Genomic DNA, 22,539 nt, shown 5'->3' with positions numbered 1-22,539 from the left:
AGCAGGTATTGGTGTCTGTACTACCCCCTTTATGGCTGTCCCGTAACTCTGTGCTAACAGCTTCCCGCGATAATGCTGCATGACTGTGACTGCTGCATAGTTCTCTCCTTACGTTAGATGCTTCTAGAGAAAATAAGAAAGTTATATCATACTTGGAGTGTTAGAGTCTGTCTTCTGACACAGTCGGAAAATGCTTAAAAGGTGGGTAAGTGAAAGATCATGTGAATGGGGAAGAAGACTCTGCAAGAAACTACTTCAGCAGCAGCTGTAAATAAACTGAAAATAAAATTTACCCTGTGTTGCATCACACAGTCCCAGGGATGTTTACTTAAAGCCCTAGAGGTGTTGGAGCACATTCTGACTTCTTAGGACCTTACACATGTAGGATAAACCCAGGCAGAGAAAGGAGAGTGAGCTGTACAGCATTGTCCTGATATGCAGCAGGGACAGAGGTTATGCACAGACACCAGGAGCTGGGACGTGCTACTGAGCTCCACAGGTTACCTGTGGTCATGAAGTCATCTGATTGCTTTAGGTTTGTTAATCAGTGCTCTCCAAATAGTATGTGCTATGGAGTAGCTCTGGTTCTATTTGCCCGGGAAGGGACAGCATGAGGTAGGAATTTAAACCATTATCTCTCACTTACGTGATGGTCCACTGAACTAATGGTCGCTGAAGGGAAACAGAGAAAAGAATCTCTTATGCAAGATAATGTATATAAACAAACCCTTCTCCCTCTGTGACATACAGTTTGTCCTTGTGGTGATGGGAATTGCCTGCCTTTGCCTGTCACAGGTCTCTTGCTTCTTCAAAACACTGAGGAGCAATTGCCTCTTAAATGCATTTCACTGTTGATTTCTACTCCCTGCAATTGTCCTCAGTGGTCGAGTGTTCTCTGGTGAACAAAGCATTTCCCATTCTTTTTTTTTTCTTTCTGAATCTCATGGGTATTCTTTATGTTCAGATCACTGTGACAGACATGGATGGCAAGCCTGTTGCTGATAGGACTGTCCTCCTGGAGCTCAATGAAGAATATCTGGCCAACTACACCACTGACAAGAACGGCACTGCTGCTTTTTCCATTGACACGTCCAACTTCTTTGATCCCAGTTTAAAGTTGAGTGTAAGTAAATGCAGACTTCTATCTAATTCCTGAAAAAATACTTCATTGGAGAGAGATATTAGAAGCAATTGATGAGTGCTGGAAGGATTGTTTCAGATGAGGAAAGTAGGCAGTCAACCCACCAACACCTGCAACCTGAGTGGAACTAGTATGAGAAAACACCAGAATCTGACAAGCGGCAAAGTGCACCCCAGGAGTGTTTGGGCTGTAGTGATCTTCAGCACCTTCCTGCTTTTCCCTCCTCTCAGAAGACCTTTCTGCAGCCATCTTCCTTCTCTTTATTCTGTGCACTACAGGACCTGCCTCACAGACTGCCTTGCCTTCTCCACCCAGCCTGGGTGCACGCCAGCCTCTTTCCCTGCTGCTGCCTGCTTCTCTGCATTTCTGCTGGCAGACTCATGCCTGTTACCATCGCGTGGTCTTCTCACGTTATCAAGCCTTTTCTCTGGAGTGATGGGAAGAGCTAAGAAAAAAAAGGCTGTTTGAAAACAATGCTATTCTAACTCGCAATAAGACCTAGCAGTTTATACAACCTGTCCCAAGCCTGAAAGAATCTCGAATAACCTCCCTGCCACGACAGGCCATAGGTGACTAGCTACATTAAGGAGTCCAGAAGGCCTCCTCCTTTGGACTGGTAAAGCACAAATTTTTCACACCAACTCTTGCTCTGGGCTTAAACAGCCCCACAAAATCAGTTTCCCAGCTGACTATTTTAGAGGGAAGATGGGTTTGCCTCTTGCCTGCCTGCCATTTTCTGATTTCCCACTTTGTTGATTTCCTGTGTATGACTCTTCTGCTTCCTAGGTCAGGCAGGCAACAGATGACTGTGAAGATTTCTTCATCTGGAGCAAGGACAATAAACCCCAAGCCTTATTCTTTGTCCGGCGTTTCTACTCACGGACCAACAGCTTTGTGAAAATTGAGCAAGTGAAGGAGAAGCTCAGCTGTGGCCAGCAGCAGACGATCAACATTCACTATGTCCTGAACAGAGAGGGCTACGGGAATACCAGTCACACAGACTTCTACTATGTCGTAAGTGCTACCTTGATTCCCAAAACATCTTTAACATTCTCTTGAATGCTATGTAAGGCAGAAATCTCCAGACCAGACAGTGGTTACAGATCACACTTCGATTTGATGGCCTTTAAAGCCTCTCAGAATACTACTTAAAATCAATTATTTCATGGGGGAAGGGAGAGGACTTTTTTGATCCTACCTCATGAGTTTTTTCTATGCCCAGGTGATGAAAAAAGGAAAAATTATTCTCAGTGGCCAGAAGCAAGTCACCATCTCTGGCGGTAAGTTCTAAACCGTGTTACTACTGATACTTCGGAGAATTGTTTTGAGCACCAGAGCATCAGTAAGCTTTGTAAGAAGGGATGAAAGCAGAAAACTGTGGCTAAACCAGGTGCTACTTCTTAAACCCCATGGCCTGTCACCACTCACAGTATCATTTGCTTTTGCTGCAGCATTTACCCAACGCCGTGTACCATAACCAAATGTACCTTGTTAGCTGAAATACGAAAACTTTGTTGTGACCAAACACGAGGAATGTGACAACCTTCTTTTTTATTTCTTGCCAAGGAGTATTTACAGTTTCACAGTTATTCTGTGACATCCTAGTCTTCACCAATTAGAAGACTAAAACTTCTTAAAGTTTGAAATAATAGGTGTCTCATTTGACAGCAGTTAACTGCTTGGAATTCATTGCACTTCCAGAAGTCTCCAGATGACAGTGATCCTACCCATCACAGCAAACTGGACTTCATTCTTTGTCTTTCATTGCTTTCATTGTTACAAATACCTTTTCTTGCAGAACCTGGTCTATTTCCAGTCTTCAGCTGGTGGCTTATGTAAGCCTTGCTCCACATGTAGGACTTGTTGTTTAGTATTTGACATTTTTCATTTTAAGGCTGATTTCCTGCCTCTGCTGAAGTAGTCGTCATCCATGTAGATATGAACTTTGTATTTCTAAGTGTTAAAAGACTTAGCTCAGGAGACTGGCCTATCCTCTCTGATGTAGGAGGTTCTAGGTTTGAGATCCAAAGGCAGTTGTGCTCTTCTTATAGCAACCATGCAGATTTCCCTGTCTGACTTCTACTCAAAGAAGACTTCTACTCAAAGACCCCTCTCTGCAAAGTAGCCTGCTCTCAGCATTCTCCATTTTACATCTGTTGTCTTGCTGATGGGAGCTGTTCTTCAGCCGCTGAGAGATGAATCTTCCAATATCCAGTTCCCTGTTTTGTAAAGGTGCTGGTTGGTTATGGATAAATATGTGGTCCTTCCACCAAAGCTGCAGTTTGTCTAATCTCTTTACTTGGCTTCTCCTCCCCTGTTCCGTGTTCCTTCCACAGCTTCAAGAGGTACATTCACCATCACACTGACTGTCACTGAGAAGCTTGCCCCCAGTGCCAGACTGTTGGTCTACACGTTGCATCCTCATGGGGAGATAGTGGCTGACAGCTCTTGGATACGCAGTGAAGTATGCTTCAAAAACAAGGTGAATACCTTTGCTTTCCTATTAAGGGCTATATCAGCTGGCTTTTTGCCCTGCACTAAGAATGGCCTTTGGGAATGGAAAAGGTACGGATGTGCCTGGGAACATGAGGAGCTGTCCCTGGAACTGATATGTATGCTAGACTCAGGCTAAATTCTCAATAGAGTGGGGAGAGGGGGGTGACTAGGGGATTATTATTGTTGTGAATTTTTACAGAACAGGGATTCAGAAGGGCCATCTAGCAATGGGAACTTAGCGCACCAGAGAACAGAGTTAGTGCTGGTGAAAGGTGAGATTTAGATCTATGTGCCAAGCTGATTCTCCCAGTTTCTGAGTGGTTGTCTGGAATTTATGAATTTCTAGCTCCAGCTTGAGTTCTCTGAGAAGGAGGGTCTCCCAGGCTCTAAAGTCAGTCTCCACCTTGAAGCTGCTGCCAACTCCTACTGTGCCCTGCGAGCTGTAGATGAGAGCGTTCTTCTTCTTCGGCCTGAGCGTGAATTATCTGCTGAAAGTGTAAGCCACATCCCCAGCCCTGTGTTCTTTTAACCTTGGATCATCCAGAACGACATTCCAGTTCCCACCCGTGATATTTCTGCTGCTGGCTGGATGTTTGTTTTTTTCCCTTGGAAGCAGACATCTGCGTGATTAAAGTACAGTCTATGGTAGTTGTATGCTTTAGAGACAGAAATTTACAGCAGAACATTTACTTTTGCAAAGTATGGCAGTGTAAAATATATCCCAAGAATATGCCTAATGTAACTCCTTGAAAACATAGTTCCTCCTTGGGGAGTGATTATGTTAAAATTTCATTTTATGACTCAGATAGACCTTGGGCCCAAAACAAAATGTAGATGCCAGCTTGTATCTTGTCAGACTCCAGTCTCCTCTTTGCATAACTCAGGAGTTTATCTCCAGGTTTTTTGCTCAGGTTCATCCCACAAAGCCATTGCAGCTCAGAAGGAGGAAGATAGAGTCCAGTACTTCTTTTGTATCACCAGCTAAATTGCTTATTTGTCTCTAGGTAGGCATCACTAGGCAAACCCACTACAGTCTACAGGATTGCTCAGGGGCCACCATAAGCTTTGAATATATGCAATTTTGCACCTGCTTGAGACCTTCTTTGTGTTTACCCTAGTCATTCTTGCCTCCCAGGTGTATTACCAACAACATGTGAGTGATCTATACGGCTATTACTATAACGGGCTCAACCTGCAAGATGACAAGCCAGAGGGGTGTACCCCAGTCAAAACCACCTTTTTTGATGGCTTGTACTATGAACCTGTGAATGTCAGTCGCGATGGTGACGTCTACAGGATTTTCAGGGTACGTGCTCTGCGTGGTTCTTTAAGTGGGGGGTATTCCAGAAGAATTCATGCTCATTAGCATTCAGCCTTCTCAGGTGGTGATTCTTACCACTAAGAGAAGGCAGATGATGCATGTGACCACCTAAAGTCTCTGATCATCCAGCTTCTGCCACCTTATCCCTACCTCTTACTCAGAAAGACTGAAAATCGCTACTAGATACATTTGCTGGGATCCTGCCCATGCTTCAGTAGACATTTCCTAAGCAGGATTACAGCCTTGGCTCATGACTTCAGGCATTCCTAGTAAAGATCTGAGCCTGATGCAGGCCCCTTGGTTCCTGCTACACTTGTCTCCACTCCCCGCTGGCCCCATGGTCTGAGACATAACATAAGCCCCATCGCTACTGGTCTTCACAGATCACCAGGTGTGACTGCTCCGTAAGAAAGACAGAGGTAGGAGAGGAAGTGTTGTGACATTCAGAGTTAAAAGGATGGGATGTGAGGAGGGAGGAGAGAGATGAGGTATGATAACACAGGTGGGAAAAGTGGCATGCAGTGGTATCTAGTGCATGCCCTGAGTGACATGATATATTCTTTCACATGCAGGATATGGGCCTGAAAGTTTTCACCAACAATGTGCTACGGAAGCCAGTTCTGTGCAACGAAGACAAATCAGATATGGAAGATTACCCTGGCTATTTTGAACATAGTGTCGCCCATGGCAATAGCTATAGCTCAGGTAAAAGAAGTTGCATACATTATCTCCGGTCCCAGTCTATTTGATTTTCAACACTGTTGCCTGTATAAAATAACGGACAGCATGTTGAGAATATTTTGGGGAATAGGTCTATGCATCCCAGTCTGCCTCAAGTAGTCTCTTTCTGACAGACCTTGCAATTCTCTCTCACTTCAGTAAGGGTGCATGTAGAAAAGATGGAACCTGGGATTCTGCTTTCACAAGCTGATATTAGTTTTTCAGGGTTTTTCAGGTCAGAACCTTTCATCAAATCACAATTGAATAAAATATTTAAAAGGAAATGCCAATGCAGAATAATAATGGCCATTTCCAATGTCAAGGGTTCATGCAGCACTTGGCAAACTTAGCATGTAGTCTCCGAAGCCTTTATAGATCAGCAAGAGTTATGATTATCTTTCTCCAAGTCAGAATGCTCAGCAAAAGAGCCGAAGTAGCAGTCACAGGTTGGGAAAAGGTAAATTGCTATTCAACAGTAGGAAGAAGTTCTCCCCCATGACTGCTGTGCTACGCTAAAAGAGATTCTCCAGGAGGTTTTGGAGGTTTGGCATGTTTTAAAAACTAAGCTGGACAAGACCCTTGAGCAACATGATCTGATTTTGAAGTTAGTCCTACTTCAAGAAAATTGGACTAGAGAACTCCAGAGGTTCCTTCCAACCTAGATTTTTTTCAATGATTCTGTGATTTGATGTAAGTCCAGCAAAATAAAATACAGCTAGGAAACCTGAGGTACCTCCATGCTAAATGAGCTGTTGGACCTCATGAGTCCATGGTAAAACTGGAAAAAGGACCTTGGTTCCTAATATCAGGCCTGTAGTTCGGCTATATGAAAAAAGTATTTTTTCAGCTCCAGTTTTGACTACTGGACAGGGTAGAAATGATTGAGTTCTTGGGGAGGTTTGTAAAGTATTATAAACTTTGGAGACAATACTGGCTGCTGTTGCCTATTTCTAAATCAAAGACAGCAAGTGTTAGAGGATGGAAACATGCCTTTCAATGTGATGTGAAGTGAAATGTCTTGTGAAATAACTGTATTTTCTAGTATTTTCCCTTGGGAAAAGAAAATAGATAAGAAATTATTTCTTCCCATACCCTGTATCTGTATTTTATGGTAACAAGAATAGAAAAATGCTCATATGGATTACTTAGTGTTTATTTATGGTGTTGAGCATTTCTGAGAGCAGTTCAGATTCTTCTGGCCTAACCTCTAATATTATACTTTAACCATACTCAATCATCTTCTAGATGAGTCAAGGATTGCTGGTGGTGGTACTGGTAGTGGTGGTGTTAACACTGTTCGGAAATTCTTCCCTGAGACCTGGATTTGGGAACTGGTTCATACAGAGTGAGTATTTTTATCTTCACTTCTTACCTTCTGTGTGGGGTTTTTTGAGTTGATACATATTGCTGAAATGAATTCTAGAGGAAGCCGTGGAACATGTCTACTACGTAGATGCAGGTCTCCTTTTCCCATCTTGCTCAGTGACTGTTGAGCTCCCAACCTTGCAGACAGTGTCAAACCTACCTGAGCTGTGAGTGACATCTGTTCTGTGCTCTGCCTCCATCCTTCTGATGGGGAAAAAGAGTAAGGGCTAAGAGTGAAATAAAAGCATTTGTTTAAGAAAGATCAGGAGCAAAATTTCTTATTTTTCATCAAATTTTTAGTTCAGCAGCAGAAAACTCAGGTTATTTTGTTTTTCTTTCCAGCCTATCACAGCATCTGCAATGAGAGTATCTTAATCTTAACTCTGTATCCAGGGGCCATTCTAAAACATTAATACAAATTTGTTCGTTCTAATCTGTATGTTTGGGTGTTATGGTATTTAAACAAATGGTAATTGTAAATTAAAAAACCTGAATATTCTTTCAAGTGCTTTTTAACACGTAGTTCACCAGCACCTTCATCTTTACTTCCAGCTTTATAATGTTTTTTTAAAATATGGAGAGGTATCTTGCAGAAAGTGAGATGAAAACAGAGGTACTAACTCAGGCAGGAAGCCTATTCTATAATTTGGCTTGAAAATGTCAAAGATCATTTCTCATTCTGTTTTTCTTGTTTTCCTCAGTTCCAGGGGAGAGGTCAATGTCTTTTACACCATTCCTGACACCATCACGGAATGGAAAGCCAGTGCTTTCTGTGTGCAGGATGATGCTGGGTTTGGCATCTCCTCCCCTGTTTCACTGAGAGCATTCCTACCATTCTTTGTGGATCTCACCTTGCCATATTCTGTCATTCGAGGGGAAAAGTTTAATTTAATAGCCAACGTCTTCAACTACCTTAACAGATGCATCCAGGTACATCAAGTTCCCTTTTATTTCCTCTATGGTTTGTCTATTTCCCAGAGATTCCAGCATTCTCCTGAGTAACGCACCAGAAATGCAGAAATAAGTGTTTGACTTGCACTTTAGCCTGACACATTAGTGTCTCACCTTTTCCCCCTGGACTCACCCCTGTGTCATGACCTTAGGAAAATGTGGCTGATGATCACTGTGGCTGGTCCATGGAAAATAAGAACTTGCTCCTTATCCCTACATAATTTTGTCCATCATTTTGCTCCTGAAAGAGGAACATGAACAGAGGGTGTGGGTACTGTGCTGTGCAAAAACCGACACATACTGAGTATGTTGTAGGTACCAGTAACTCATAAGATATGACTAATGGGCACAAACACCTTAGCATACTTTTGTCCAAGGCAGCCAGTAACAGTGGTGCAAAGGAGACAGGTTTGCCACTTTCTCAGAAAAATGCCCAAGCTTCTGTCCTGGTACCACCCCACAGATTCAGATGACAAATAGCTTCTCCAGCAAGTCTTCCTTGTTCTGCAGCATAACTTCGGGGGCACCCTACCTACCTCATTTGTAATCTTGCTCCTTCTTCCTTTGTCTCAGATCAGTGCCGTACTGGCAAAGTCGAGTGACTACGAGGCAGAAATCCTTTCACCAGAGGGCAACACAGCAAGGCTGTGTGCCGGTGAAAGGAAAACCTATATTTGGGCTGTTAGCCCCCTCAAACTCGGTAAGTTTGTCTTTTTATCACCTTAATATACTCCCATTTGATCTTTCTGCCTCTGTCCTCCCACCCTTTAATGTAGCATCAATAATCCATAGGCAGGCATTTCTGGACAGCTCCATCGATTGCTCCACAGATTTCGTACTGGACCTCTACTACAGCTCCCTTAGGGGCACTCAATGAGCAGTGAATCGTTCTGTTCTTTTATCTCTTCTGATTTTTGGTAGTCCATTGCATGTCCATTTTAGAAAGAACTCTTCACTTGCCACTTTATGTATGAAATACTGGCAGGATTTCATGTGCCTATGATCTTTCAGCTGGTGGTCTTGCAGCTAACCAACTGTATTCAGTAAGAATAAAATTTGCTAATAACTTTGAACTGGATTCTCAGTGGGCAAAGAGGACATTGCTCCTCCCCGGTTTTACAGCTCCATTAATTTACTCTGCCTTCAAGTCAACACTGTATTTTAGAAAAAGGAGTTACAGGGCTAACAGTAGACACTGAGGATAACTTTCTTTTCTTGGGCTGATGGGTGGCTTTGCAGGTGAGGTGAAATTCACCATTACTGCTGAGGCCAAACTGAATACCGAAGGTAGTGGAAACAGCACATCCCCAGAAGAGGAGACAATTCGCAGGGACACCCTGATTCAAACCCTTCTTGTTGAGGTACGTTAGGAAATCTGCATGTGCTTTCTGCTTTGTGGAAAACTACATTTCCTACAGCTGTGGGTTAGAAGCAGTCAGCTAGTGCGAGGAAGCAAGGTAGCTGACACAGATGGACTTGTGTGCAGTAGGCTTCTTCAAGTGGAGAGTGTAAATCACAATGATCAGTGGCATCCACTGTCCTGCCACTGTCTCCTTCCTGGGACCACAAACATACATGCCCTGACACCCCACGGATGTCAGTAGAGATGTAGCCAGAAGGCAGGATATTCCATACCTTAAGGTATGGTGCCTATAAGTGTCTTTAGCCTGTGACTCTAATACGGGGGTGGGAGGTGGAGGGCAGATATAAAGGGAAGAGGATTTTTCTGGAGCATCATAAAGCAGATGAATTGGACAGAGTCCCTCCTAGAGGCGGGAAATGTCTATTTTATAATTGCTTTCTAAGAATGAAGGTGACTCTGGACAGGGTGTTGGGTAAAAAAGAGAGGGAGCCATAAACAAGAGGTATTCTAGTGGAAGTACAGGAGGACTGGGTACAAGGGTGCACTGTCTGGGTAGCCACATCCACATACTGTTTTACACTGTTAAATTATCGTGGTTTCATGGTGATATTCTACACTTTCCTTCCTTCTCCTGACCACTTCTCTGCAATCAAACAGCCTGAAGGGATTAAAAAGGAATTGACTCAGAGCTCCCTCGTCTGTACAAAAGGTGAGGCAAGTTCATTTGCTCATTCCAGGGAGCCAGTGGAACTGCTTCACTGTCTTGTAGGTTTTGTCCTACAAAACTAGAGACCCTTCCAAAGGAGGAAAGAGGGTCTCAGGGTCAAGGACCTGGGCTACAACTCAGGGTTTTCAAAGCTACCTTTGACTCATTGGGCAAGTCTCTGCAGCATTTTCTTACTGATACTGCAGATCGTAACAGTCACTGTGGTAATGCTTACAAAGTGTAGACTTCTGGAAGAAAAAATTATTTTAACATTCCTTACTGTTACATTTTCTCACCAGGCAAAATGATTTCTGAACCAGTGTCTCTCAGTCTGCCAAGAAACCTAGTGCAGGGATCAGCCAGAGCTTATTTTTCTGTCGTTGGTAAGTTCCGTACTTAGACTAAAAACAAAAGTACAAGGGATTTATCTTGGGTTGCACCATGAGCCATCATGTATAGATGTGCAAAACTGATGCAATGTTGAGGAAGTACTTCGTGTTGATTTTAGAGGAAACATTTCCTGCTTTGCAAAATGGCAGCGAAAGAAAAAAGTTGTTTGGAATTCTCTCATATCAAAAGAGGACCAAACAGTCAAATTATTTCAACTTTTAATGCATTTCAGATTATACTGTATGAGCATATTCTATTCTGTATAATAAAACTTAAAGTTAAGTCAGCTGAAAAGTAAGATGAGAAATGCTTTTTTCAAAAAATATATTGATTTCTCGGAAAGAAGACTTCAGAACATTGCTAACTGTGTAATTTAAAATTTATGCTTTCACATAATGAAAATCACTTGTCTGTGAATAAGTTCCTATAGAATAAGACTTTCAGATCCAAATCAACCCTACAAATCTTTAAGTAATTATTAAGACTGTCAGTTCTCTTCAGTGAAAATTTTTTGAGGTTCTGAACTCAGATTGCTTTCTAAACACAGTTGTTTTGCATGCCTGGTTCAGTGTGAGATGTGCTGATACTGTGCGATACAGCCTCTGTAGTCCATCAGCATCATACCCCACGCATCATTCTCACACGTACACACAAAATGGGAAGCAGGTTTTAAAGGGAAGTGAAGTCTAACCCTTCTAAGGGCTCATAGCTGTTTCTCAGAACCCACGCCAGCCAGTATTAGTGCTAAATTTTTTCTCAAATTCTCAGTTCCTCCCAGGTGTCCAGCATCAAAATAGAAAATAAAAAAATGGGGCATTTCAGCCTTTCTTCTAGATCTTTCATTACTGTGATTACTGTATATTGGTCACTGCCCTTGGGTTCATAATAAGGTAATACAAAGCAAAGTATAATGCTGTGTGGTAAAAATAGGTTTGAACTGATCTGACTTCCGTCTTCTATCTTTCATTCTTCAGGAGACATTTTGGGTACAGCCCTGAGGAACATGGAGAACCTCCTCCACATGCCTTATGGCTGTGGCGAACAGAATATGGCCTTGTTCACACCCAACATCTATGCCCTGGATTATCTGAATAAGACTGGGCAGCTGACTGAAGAGATCAGAATCAAGGGTACTGGGTATTTATCCACAGGTGAGAAGATTTCAGATTCTTCCATCTAATATTCTGATTATGTGCACTGAACTCCAAAGCTCTACATGGTGGAGTCCCCATCCCTGGAAGCATTTAATAGACGTGTGGATGTGGTGCTGAGGGACATGGTTTAAGGACCCTGGCAATGCCGGGTGAACGGTTGGGCTCGGTGATCTTAAAGGTCTCCTCAACAAGATGATTCTGTGATTCCGTGATTCTGTGTGAATACTGATCTCTGATTTCTAGCAGCACATTCATGGCATAGGAGCAGGTGATGACAGCACCCAATGAAGCATGTCGTACTTCCAGAAGCAAAACCAACTGGAATTCATAGTGGCTGACATTATTCACAAGAGATACACTACTTAATTTTAAATCCCAAAGCCTTACTGTTTCATTTGAATAAACAGCAGAACTAATCCTCTTCTGTGATTAGAAAATATGTTGTCTTTATTGTGTTTTCAGGGTACCAAAAACAGCTGTCATACAAACACCGAGATGGATCCTACAGCTCCTTTGGGACACGAGATAGGGAAGGGAGTGTATGGTAAGTGATGACTCTTTCTATTCCCCTAGGACAGGATCTTTAGGCTTTGAGAAATGATCAAAATGTTAAGTGATTCTTATTTCTAATAGACTGAATGGACATAGCTCAATTAATTTGGATCGCCTAGTAAAGGATATATTAATTAACTGGAGAGAGTGCAACAAAAGGATGATAAGACGATTGAGGGCTGGACTACATGTTCAAGGGGAACAATGTTCAAGGGGAAGCTGAAGGAAATGGGTTTGTTCAGCCTGCAGGAGGCTAATGAGGAACTTACATAAAGCTTTCTGCTACCTAGGTAGCAGGGAACTGTAGAAAAGACAAAGTCGGACTCTTGTCAGAGGTGCATAGATTAAGGACAAGAGCTTGTCCTTACTCATTTTGCAACAGAGAAAACTTCAACTGGGTAGAAGGAAAAAAACCTCTTCCCCTGGACAAGGCTGCAACACTGACACAAATGTCCAGAGAGAGATATTTTCACACCATGACTGGAGAAGAGACTGGGCAACCTGACAGAGCTTTGAAGTTGGCCCTAGTGTAAGTGGGTGGTTGGACTGGAGACTTTCCAGAGATCCCTTCCCAGCGAGTTTATTTCATAATTCTATTAATTAAGATTAGAAATTACTATCATCAGTCATCAAGCTGTGTCTATACTTTACCCCTGATGTGAAAGAATGGTTTCAGCACAGTAATGGATAAACCTCAGGTAAGTTTTTAATATCAGGATTTTAACTATGTTACTTATTCAAAAATATAAAAACACCTGAATTTTTACCTCGGACATCATGGAATTCATTTTATGACATTTTCTTTGCACATTCAGCTGCTGGTAAACCTTCTTGGCCTTTTGGTCTTGTTCACATCTTACCTGTTTTCTGTTTCTGGTTCACCTGCAGGCTCTCTGCCTTTGTGTACAAGTCATTTGCACAAGCCAAGCGCTACATCTACATTGATGACAATGTCCAGTCTCAAACTTTGATCTGGCTGGCAAGCAAGCAGAAGTCAGATGGCTGCTTTGAAAACGCTGGGTCACATTTCAACAATGCTTTGAAGGTAAATGAGACAGGTGTAATTCCAAACTTCTAGCCCTGCCATAGGGATTGATTTGGATCATTTCTACCAGACCTAAGCTTATCACCACACCCTTGCTCTTCCTAGTAGTCTCCTGTCTCTCACATACAAGCAGGGCATGACTCTTATGTCTGATGATGAGGTGGAAACAAGTAGAACTTTCTGAGTCTCAGGTTTTATTTTCCACCACCGCACTACATGTTCAGCCACAGGCTATAATGTGCTTATTGCATATGTGCAAAAGCTAAGAAATACGTGCAAAAGCTAAGAAAATACAAGAAATGGTTTTGGCTTTATACTGAGTGAACTTGATCTTTCTTATTCTTGTGCACACAGGGAGACAGAAATTACTTCTGATCTCAGATCTAACTAGTATCTAAACTATGAGTATTAATATTAATAATTCATATGCATTGTCATATTTTGTTTCATTCTAAGACATCTGTACTGACCTGTTCTTTGCTTGTTTTTTCTTCAGGATGGAGAAGAAGGTGAATACTCTCTCACAGCCTACGTCGTGGCAGCATTGCTGGAGGCTGGACACTCCGTTGCGGTAGGTATTTGGTGCTGTTATGTTCTTAGTCCAGTCAGCCATTTGTCAAGCAGCGCACAAGTCAGAGTCCTCTCATCCACATCCTTTAACAATGTAGTAAATACTGATTGCGGGACAGCGGAGTCAGCTGAAGAAGTCTCTTTCCAGAACCCTGCCATGAGTATTTGATGAGTGTTACAAATCAGTTACATATCCAGTTCCTACAGGTTAATTTGAAAAATCCCTGAAGAATCCATCTGTGTTAAACAGTGGTAGTTTACGTAGGTGCAAAATGCAGAATTTTCCCACTCCATCCACAGCCCAGATTGGAATTTTCTCAGAATTTGCCTAGTCCAAAGTCCAAGCTATCTAAATCTTCAGTCCTACAAACTCTCTCTGTGCATTTAGACCCTAACTGTGTTTCCATTTCCTCATGTCATTGTTAATAATGGAAGGAAATTATGAACTGCTTGTTGAAATAGTAGGCACAGGAGAGTGAGAGACAAGTTCTGTTCCTTGTAATATGCTTCTGAATATCCTTGAGACCGTGTTTTTTCGCTAACTTGGTTTTTTGTAAAATGGGAAAGATAAGGATGGTTCCCAATCTGACAAATATGTTCTAGGCATGCTGAGTTTTGTAGGTCCCTCAGATACTGTGGTATGGGGCATCATATAAGTACCTGAGAGCAGCAGGATAAAAACATTGTGCAGAATCAACTTCAGCAACAAGAACTAAGTTCTCAATATATTCCTAGAAACTCCAAAACCTGGTATCACATCTCTAAGTGAAGCTGAATAAACAGGACATGTTAGTAGTGTGCTGGTGGTGTCTGGGCTGAAGTAGAACTCACAGAGATAGTCTGTAAAGCTAAAGAGGTGAAGAGTTATCTTGATAGATATAGCTAGCAAATAAGTAATAACATCCATCTGAGAGAACCTGATTCATCATGAGGTCTCAATATGCTTTGCATAGTTCTGTCAAAATTATCCACATTTTAGAGCTAAAGTAACCAATTGGCAAAGGATTCACCTGCATAAGGTGAATCATCTCACAAGTCAGGAAAAGAACCAGTGCGCTGTTATTCCAGCCATGCTGCCTCCAAATAAGTGCAAAACCTAGCACCACTGGAAGAATGTTGTTTTTGGTTTTTTTTTTACAGAATACACACTGTAGGTCCTTAAACATACTACTGATCACGTATATTTTTAGCATGAGGGGTCAGTGATGGCAGCTTAAGCAGTGATGGAAATATTTAAAGAGATGCTGAGACACAAACTGAAGTACCTGACACCTTTATTATGTTTTGTATTACTAGCATCCTATTGTTCAAAGTGGCATGAACTGTTTGGAGACTGCATTTAGCAATGGGATCCACAGCCTGTATAATCAGGCCCTCTTTGCTTATGCTTATGGCTTAGCGGACAAAGAGGAAAGAAGCCAATTCTTCCTTGAGAAGCTGGACAAGACAGCTACCAGAGATGGTAAGTGCCGTATGGCCATGGTACAGGCAGTACAGCTGCTGATGGAATGGCCCACGGCATGATGTAAGGTATTCTGATGGACGGTTTTCTCATTCGTGTTGCTCCCTTCCCATTTCATGCCTGCTATGCTACCAAATTTATTTCTATGAAGTTCTCTCTGCCTCTTTTAGCTTCACAAAAGATTGAGCTGAGGCCTGACTTTCTTAGAATTATGATTTAATGTAGGTTGGGAAAGACCCTTGGAAGTTTAGTCCAAGATAGTGGAAGATTGTAACTAGTTCCCCCATCAGACCTCTCTTCCACACGCTGAAGAAACTCAGTTCTTTTGACTATGTCACGTGCTCCAGTCCACAACTGCCTTAGCATCCTTCTTCCGCACTGCCTTCACTTCAACCTCTCTTTACATATATAGTGCCCCTTTATTAATTCTCTTTCCATCCCTTCCTGTTTTCTTTTCCATCCTGAAACTAAAACTTACTCAGTTCAGGACACTGACATTTGAAAAAAACTTTCTGGTAAAGGCAGAGAGGGAATTGTATGCCTATCTCTCATGTGATACAGTAGTGAATTAACCAGCAAGTCCATTTTTCCATGTTTTTACACCCTACCTTTCTGTTTCAAGGTGGCTCGGTTCATTGGCAGAGAGGAAATAAGCCACCAGCGGACCATGTCCCTGTCTTCTATTCCCGTGCCCCTTCTGCTGAGATTGAAATGACCAGCTATGCGCTACTGGCTTTGCTCAACAAAGCCAAACTCACTCCAGAAGACCTCTCTTACTGTTCTCGCATTGTGCACTGGCTTGTCAAACAACAAAACCCATATGGTGGTTTCTCCTCCAGCCAGGTAACAACTGGGTGTGGTACAAAAAAGCTTCTGGGAGCAGTTTAGCCTGCAAGCTCAATCTTGATAATATGACATATCTTCCTGACTGCATATTTGTTTGAATAATATCTGATGAATGGTGCTAGGATAAGTCTCCTTGTCAGGGGACATCATACTCTTCATAGGCAGCTTCATAGATGTTTTAGTTCTGGGAAATGAGAACTCACCTGAGTTTCAAGTTAGCAGTAGACAGCGGTTACTGTTGACACAGGATTATCCCAGGTTTTCTGGGATTATTAAAATCTATTGCCCCAGACATCTTGTCTCCTTAGCTCTTTGCAAGCCCCCCGCCATTTATGAGCACTGACAAAGCATCAGGGAAACATGAGCTGTGCTGATCTCACGCACCATCTTACAGCTGGGTATCTATCTAATTAGGAATCATGTTGTTCTTTTCAGGACACTGTTGTTGCCCTCCAAGCTTTAGCCCAGTACGGATACCTCACCTTCTCTAAAAAACCTCTTAACACAGTCAAAGTCAACTTCATGGAGTCTCCCAGTAAGACTTTCCAGGTGAATGACAAGAACCGCTTCTTACTGCAGCAGGCTTCCTTACCCACTATTCCAGGGAATTACAGTGTGGAAGTGAACGGCACTGGCTGTGTCTATCTGCAGGTAAGCAAGCTGGGAGCTCAGCACCACCCCTCTGGGAACTCAGCAGGGTGTCCTCCATACCTCATTCCTCTCCATACCTCATGCGAAAGCCACAAAAACATGTTAAGTCTGTGACTATCTCACACTTCCCATCTCTTTTAGACCATCCTGAGATACAACATCCATTTGCCAAAAAAAGTTGCAGGATTTTATCTCTCCGTACAGCCAGCCAATGTGTCCTGCACAGGCAACTTCCCACCAAAGTTTGACCTTGTCCTCTCCACCAGGTAACTTCCTCTTCTTGACCTTGCATTCACAGTTCGGTAAAGCATCCAAGGAAGGATTTAAGAACAGACAGTTAACTGCTGCTGTGCAGCCGAGGGAAGACAAAGGGGATCATTGCAAATGTCATTCACTGATCTCCTCTCCATTTGCCGAACAGACTAACAGAACCTTTCTCATTTTAGTTACACAGGAAACCGCGAAGTCTCCAACATGGCTATAATTGATGTGAAGATGCTCTCAGGTTTTGTTCCTGTGAGATCTTCCCTGGAAAAGGTAAAGAATGGGAGCAAAGTGAATGGTAAACTCTGAAAACATAGGAAGTTTATAAAAAGTCTCTGATTAGCAAATTGGAGCCCCAAAGGAATTCTGTAAAGTCCCGGGGCATAGCCTTCTGTCACATACTCTGTGTCTCAGTCCCGTAGCTGTCTATCTGTTGAAGACAAATCTGTTAGGTGATGCTAAATCCAGTATCCATCAGAGGTGAGACTGCTGCAGCTTCATGTCCCCAGCCACAGCAAGGCTGAGTGTGGATTGCCAGTCGGCAGGCACGCGCACTTACACACATGTAGCTGTATACACATACATACACGGCTGGCCACGCAGATCAGCGGGGACAGAAAAGACAGCACTTACACGAACACAGCACAAATGGCCTTATTATCCTGTTCCACTTTCTGGCTGATCAGTCTGAAAGCTCATTCGTGGGAAAGATAGTTAAATAAATATGTATACACACACACACACACATGTATATATACATGCAAATACAAAATGTGGATCCCTCTGGTAGCTGACCTCAGACACTTGGTCCGCCCAGAAGCTGCCTCTGGATCCTTGTTCAACCCAGTCACTGGCACCTGGACAAAGACACTCTCAAGGCCTCAGCCGTACTACAGTGGCCGAAACTGAGCCTCCCAGCACCCACATGTATGCATGGCTGGTACCTCCAGCAACCAGCCTTAGACACGCCGTCTCTGCAGCAGCTGGGCTTGGATCCTCTCCCTGGTCTCCCAGTAGCCTTATGCAGACATGTACACAAACATGCATAAATGAGTCTCCGCTAGCTGGTCCAGCTCAATAGCCTGACCAGTATCTGTCCCCAAGATCTTATGGTCTCTCCAGTAACACGCTCAGGACCTCCTGGTCCCTCTGGTAGCCACCTCACATCTTTTGAGCCTTCAACTTTTGGCCCAAACTTATGCCTGCTTCAGGAGCTGGCTGCCAAGCCATTTCACTCACTCACTGTCTAGTCCAGCTTTGTATTCACTAGCTACCACACACTGATGTGTGCACCCACACGCCACAAGCCTGAATTCTGGCATCCCAAGGTGCTAGCACCCCAGACACACATTTCCTGTGTCCCCTCGCCAGTGGCTTGCACTTCATACACACAGATGTGCACACAGAATAGAGAGCTCCTCACACAGGAGAACAGTCAGGAACTACGTTCAGTAAGGATGTAGGAGAGACTACGGTGACCAGCTGGAGGGCATGGCCAGACAAGCATGCTGACCATCAACCTGTTGACATGCAACTGACCCCTTCTGTCCCATTTTCCCACCCTTTTCGCTCCCTGTCAGACTTTATCCCTCCCTTTATTTCTTCTGGTTCTTCTCTAAACAAACATTCTGTAACAACTCTCTCTTGAGCCCCAGCATCCCGTACTTAGCCCTGTGCCCCTATAGGCAGTGTTCCCTTTAAGTCCATAAGGTGATCCAGGGATACTCTGCAGCTGACTCGCTCACTCCCAGACAGTATGTCTAGTCCCTGCCCTGTGGCAGCCCTGGGGGTGCCGGGTCAGGGTGCTTCAGTGGCTCTGCTCGGGTAACTGGGGTTTCCCTGTGCTCTTTAGTGATTGTGTGTATGAGCCTTTAATCACACAGCCTAACAGAATCATTGTAAGAAATACCGCCATAGTTAGATTGCTCCAACAGTCATTTTTCAATGTTGTCCCTTCGACATGGCTATTCTTTTCTCTACAGCACAGTTTAACAAACAGAGAAGAAGTGGGCATTGTTCTTCCTTTACTATCCCAAAATTTGGGCATGGTGATGACAGTGCTGGGGAGAGCACTGATAAGCACCTCGTTTCAGTTCCTAGTGCAGCTTAGGTTCTGCAACAGGTGCATAAGCTTCAAGTCATGAGCCGTGATCCTCAAGCAATTCATTGTAGGGTCTGCTCATAGCTGGGCACGTTTATAATCAGACAGCATTCAAGCCTGAATTCCTTTTGTGGCTAGAACTGTATGAAAATCTTAACTTTTCTTCAGAAGATGTTTCCACTGAGATGTGACATTGTTTGGTAACCTACACCTCTTTATATTTACTTGGGAAAAAAATAGCTGCATTTTAGCATTTGGAATATTTTTGTTTTGTGTATTTTTATAGTGAAATAATTTTGCTTTTATGCTTTCCTAAATTTTTTCAACCTTTTTCTTTTCAAAATATACAACGGACTAGGAAGTGAGTCAGCCTGAGCTTCAGAAATGTCGTGTGACTGTAAATTCTCATTGAAATTAAAGCACTTTAAAGTTAATGATAGGACACACTCACCAAAGCTGACCAGTAAAACTGTTTATCTTTGTGATTGGTTTGCTCTGGTGATTTTATGAAAACAGTTCTTATTTTGGTCAGGAGATGGCGGGGTGGCAGCGTGGCAGCCACCTGAAACACACTTGGCATTCAGAGCGGTATCTGTAAGTCTCCTCGACAAGTTTAGTGTGATAACATTGCTGTGATTTTATTTAAAGCTTCGGTATGAGAATTCTGTTGTGGATCATGTGGACATCAAGAACAACCACATCCTCTTCTACCTTCAAAAGGTAAGTTTGGGAGGTTTCATTTTGGTTTTATTAAATTGGAAGTTTAAAACAGGCTCCCAAATAAAAGAAAAACCTCATTAATAGTAGCTTAGCAATACACATGTCTTAAAGATGTACAGGGACTTCATTCAGTCCAACATCAAATATATCATCAAATATATACTACAGTACCTGTAGTCTACAGTGAAGAAATACATGTTCATGGCTTTTTGTGAAGAGTGCTGTGTGATTAAATAGCATTTCACAAATACAGCAAAGTTGCATTCCGCATTGCAGAAGGTCCCAGTCTACATAATATTCCTCAGCCTCTGAGTGAAGCTTCTCATCACTTGATCCGAGAGTGTTTTACAGGGGGTAGGTATCATCCTCTCTCTTTTAGAGAGATTTCCGTATGAAAGGTATAGTCCTCTCACATCAATGACGTTGATAAAGGGAATGAGAGAGGAGAAAGATGAAAATAGAAATGCAAGGGATCTTAAAATACCAGGAAGGTAATGAGAGAGCATGTAAAAAGGAGCAGTAGTAATATCTACCTCTCAAAATACGATTTTAGTTAATTGGTCTCCAAGGATCTAGTAAGTAAGATTGGAGTCAGTATTCTGAATTCACAGAGAAGCTGAGATGTTGAGATGTGAAAAGTTTACCCAGCAGGGCACTGGTGATGCAGGAGGCTCTCCAGAGCCCCTGTCCATGACTCCATTCTTATAAAGAGGTCAGCAAGATAACAACAAGGGCAAAGGGAGGAGGAGGGTCACAGTCCCAGACACACAAGAGAAAGCTTGAGAAGCTGAGGAAGCTGAGTAAGGAGGAAAGTTTGGGATATTTGGCTGCAAGAGTGTGGAATGAGAAATAGAACCACAGGGGAGGATGGAGATCTGGAGTTGAAAGCGATTAAAGAGAGAAAAGTGAGGAGAAGTTTCCTTAGGAGTGCTGAAAGTGATTTTGGATGGGAAAAAGCAAGGAAAGAAACTAGCAGTGGCTTTCAATGACAGGATAAATGCTGATGTGCTGAATGCCACAGGAACCAGAGAATGATCGGGGTAACTGGCAGTGGCAATACAAAGAGGAAGAAAAAAAGACCACACCATTTTAGCAACAAAACATACTTAGCCACAACTTTTAAACAACAATCTGATTTGAAATCAAGTTTACAATCTGGAGAGGACTGTAGAATGGCACTTTGTCACCCAGTCTGACCCAGAAATGCATCTGTTCAACCTTAGCCTCGGGGATAGATATGAAAAGAAAAAGCCTGATGCATTTTCTTGTTTTCCATTTCCAGGTGTCCCAGAAGGAAATTAACTTCTCCTTCAGTGTGGAACAAAGCCTGCCTGTCTCAGATATCAAACCAGTGCCAGTACATATATATGATTACTACGAAACTGGTAGGTGCCCTCAGTAGGTCTGAGCAAAACCTGTGAAATCAAAGCACTCACCTCAGCACTTACAAAGTGCTGACAGTGGGTTTCCCCTTGCTTTCTCTGTACAAGCTGCTCTTCACTTTTCTGCATTTGCTGCCTTTGTTTCTCAGGAGACACAAGTGAAGAGCAAGCTAGCGATTCTGCTGCTTTTGATGGCTAGACTGCAAAGGGTTTGCAGAGCATAGACAGTTTCTGCTTCCCTGTCCTTTCATTTCTTGCTGCATTTCAACATAAAGCAGATTAGAAAGTGAGACATCAGGAGCTGCTTTCATACAAACTACATACAGAACGCAGTGCGGTTCCACTTTCTTTCCAGAGCTTGAACACGATGGTTATAATCAGTAACTCAAAGGCAGCAGTGTTCCTGACTTCCCTGGTCTGGGTTGTCTCGTATCTTTGCTTTATATTGCCATAGTAGACTGCAGTCAAAGAACACTTCCTTAGTGGAATTTAAATGCTTAAGTGGGAATGACAGTCCCACTGAACTCAGGCTAAGTTTAAACACCTAACTAGAAAATGAAGCTCCTGACCACCTTTCTCGATCTGGCCTCAAGAAACCACAATTGCACCAGACATTACCCAGTTGTAGAAATTCTGATATCAAAACTGTGGCTCAGGTTGCCCCGTGCTTTTCTCAAGTTTGGCACGACCTTTGGGACAGCATCCTGGCAGATTAGCGGCACTATCCAGAGAAGTGACCCTGGAGCACATGTTCTGCCACCTGATGCACATGTTTTGTGGCCTCAGCAATGATATATCCTGACAAACATGGCCAGAGGAGTGCACTGGGTTCTGATTGTGCACCCGTGAAACGTGGTGCCTTGACAATTGGATGACTAACACAAAATCTGTCAAATGTTTTTGGTTCATAATGTGTTAATCACAGGTGCACATGGACTGAGGTCAGAATGATTCTCACTCTCATGCACACGCAATCTTCCTTTCTTCTTTCCAGATGAATATGCCCTTGCAGAATACAAAACACCCTGCTCTCCACCTTCCAACTGAAACCAGATACGTGCCAGAAGAAGTAACAGTTCAGAAGGTACCAGGCAAGCAATTGTAGAGGCAGAAGAGGATGAGACTTGGTTGTTTCTGGGAGGGCAATGAAAAGCACATAGAAGAATGAGGAATAAGCAAATCCCAAATTCCAGTAGATCAGAATGACCCATTCTGGCCCACTCTTCAAAAGAGCTTTGGGGTCAGTGTGGATCGGAAACTTCAGATAAAGCGCTTTTCCTAACGAGGGAGACACTGTGCAATTGTTAGCCCTGACCATCCATCATTTTGGAACTCATGA

At 42.9% G+C, this 22,539-nt stretch overlaps 1 protein-coding gene across 1 annotated transcript in view; it reads left to right on the top strand.

Moving 5' to 3' along the window:
- LOC104498441 (ovostatin-like) overlaps nt 1-22,247 on the top strand; it is a 30,660-nt gene extending 8,413 nt beyond the window's left edge. The window contains exons 11-35 of the mRNA XM_010141821.1: nt 965-1,123; nt 1,928-2,155; nt 2,364-2,421; nt 3,478-3,623; nt 3,984-4,133; nt 4,773-4,943; nt 5,531-5,663; nt 6,924-7,023; nt 7,745-7,973; nt 8,568-8,694; nt 9,234-9,355; nt 10,015-10,066; nt 10,363-10,446; nt 11,428-11,604; nt 12,070-12,151; nt 13,048-13,204; nt 13,701-13,775; nt 15,071-15,236; nt 15,859-16,079; nt 16,518-16,733; nt 16,875-16,999; nt 17,180-17,270; nt 19,747-19,818; nt 21,101-21,203; nt 22,195-22,247. Of these exons, the coding sequence (XP_010140123.1) occupies nt 965-1,123; nt 1,928-2,155; nt 2,364-2,421; nt 3,478-3,623; nt 3,984-4,133; nt 4,773-4,943; nt 5,531-5,663; nt 6,924-7,023; nt 7,745-7,973; nt 8,568-8,694; nt 9,234-9,355; nt 10,015-10,066; nt 10,363-10,446; nt 11,428-11,604; nt 12,070-12,151; nt 13,048-13,204; nt 13,701-13,775; nt 15,071-15,236; nt 15,859-16,079; nt 16,518-16,733; nt 16,875-16,999; nt 17,180-17,270; nt 19,747-19,818; nt 21,101-21,203; nt 22,195-22,247 (3,297 nt within the window). The remainder of the gene's footprint in view (nt 1-964; nt 1,124-1,927; nt 2,156-2,363; nt 2,422-3,477; nt 3,624-3,983; nt 4,134-4,772; nt 4,944-5,530; nt 5,664-6,923; nt 7,024-7,744; nt 7,974-8,567; nt 8,695-9,233; nt 9,356-10,014; nt 10,067-10,362; nt 10,447-11,427; nt 11,605-12,069; nt 12,152-13,047; nt 13,205-13,700; nt 13,776-15,070; nt 15,237-15,858; nt 16,080-16,517; nt 16,734-16,874; nt 17,000-17,179; nt 17,271-19,746; nt 19,819-21,100; nt 21,204-22,194) is intronic.
- The last annotated feature ends 292 nt before the right edge of the window (nt 22,248-22,539 follow it).

This window comes from Buceros rhinoceros, unplaced genomic scaffold (assembly GCF_000710305.1).
Source record: "Buceros rhinoceros silvestris isolate BGI_N320 unplaced genomic scaffold, ASM71030v1 scaffold3088, whole genome shotgun sequence".
Classification (NCBI taxonomy): Eukaryota; Metazoa; Chordata; class Aves; order Bucerotiformes; family Bucerotidae; genus Buceros; species Buceros rhinoceros.
The sequence above is the reverse complement of the archived record's forward strand: the minus strand, read 5'-3'. Positions and strand labels throughout refer to the sequence as shown.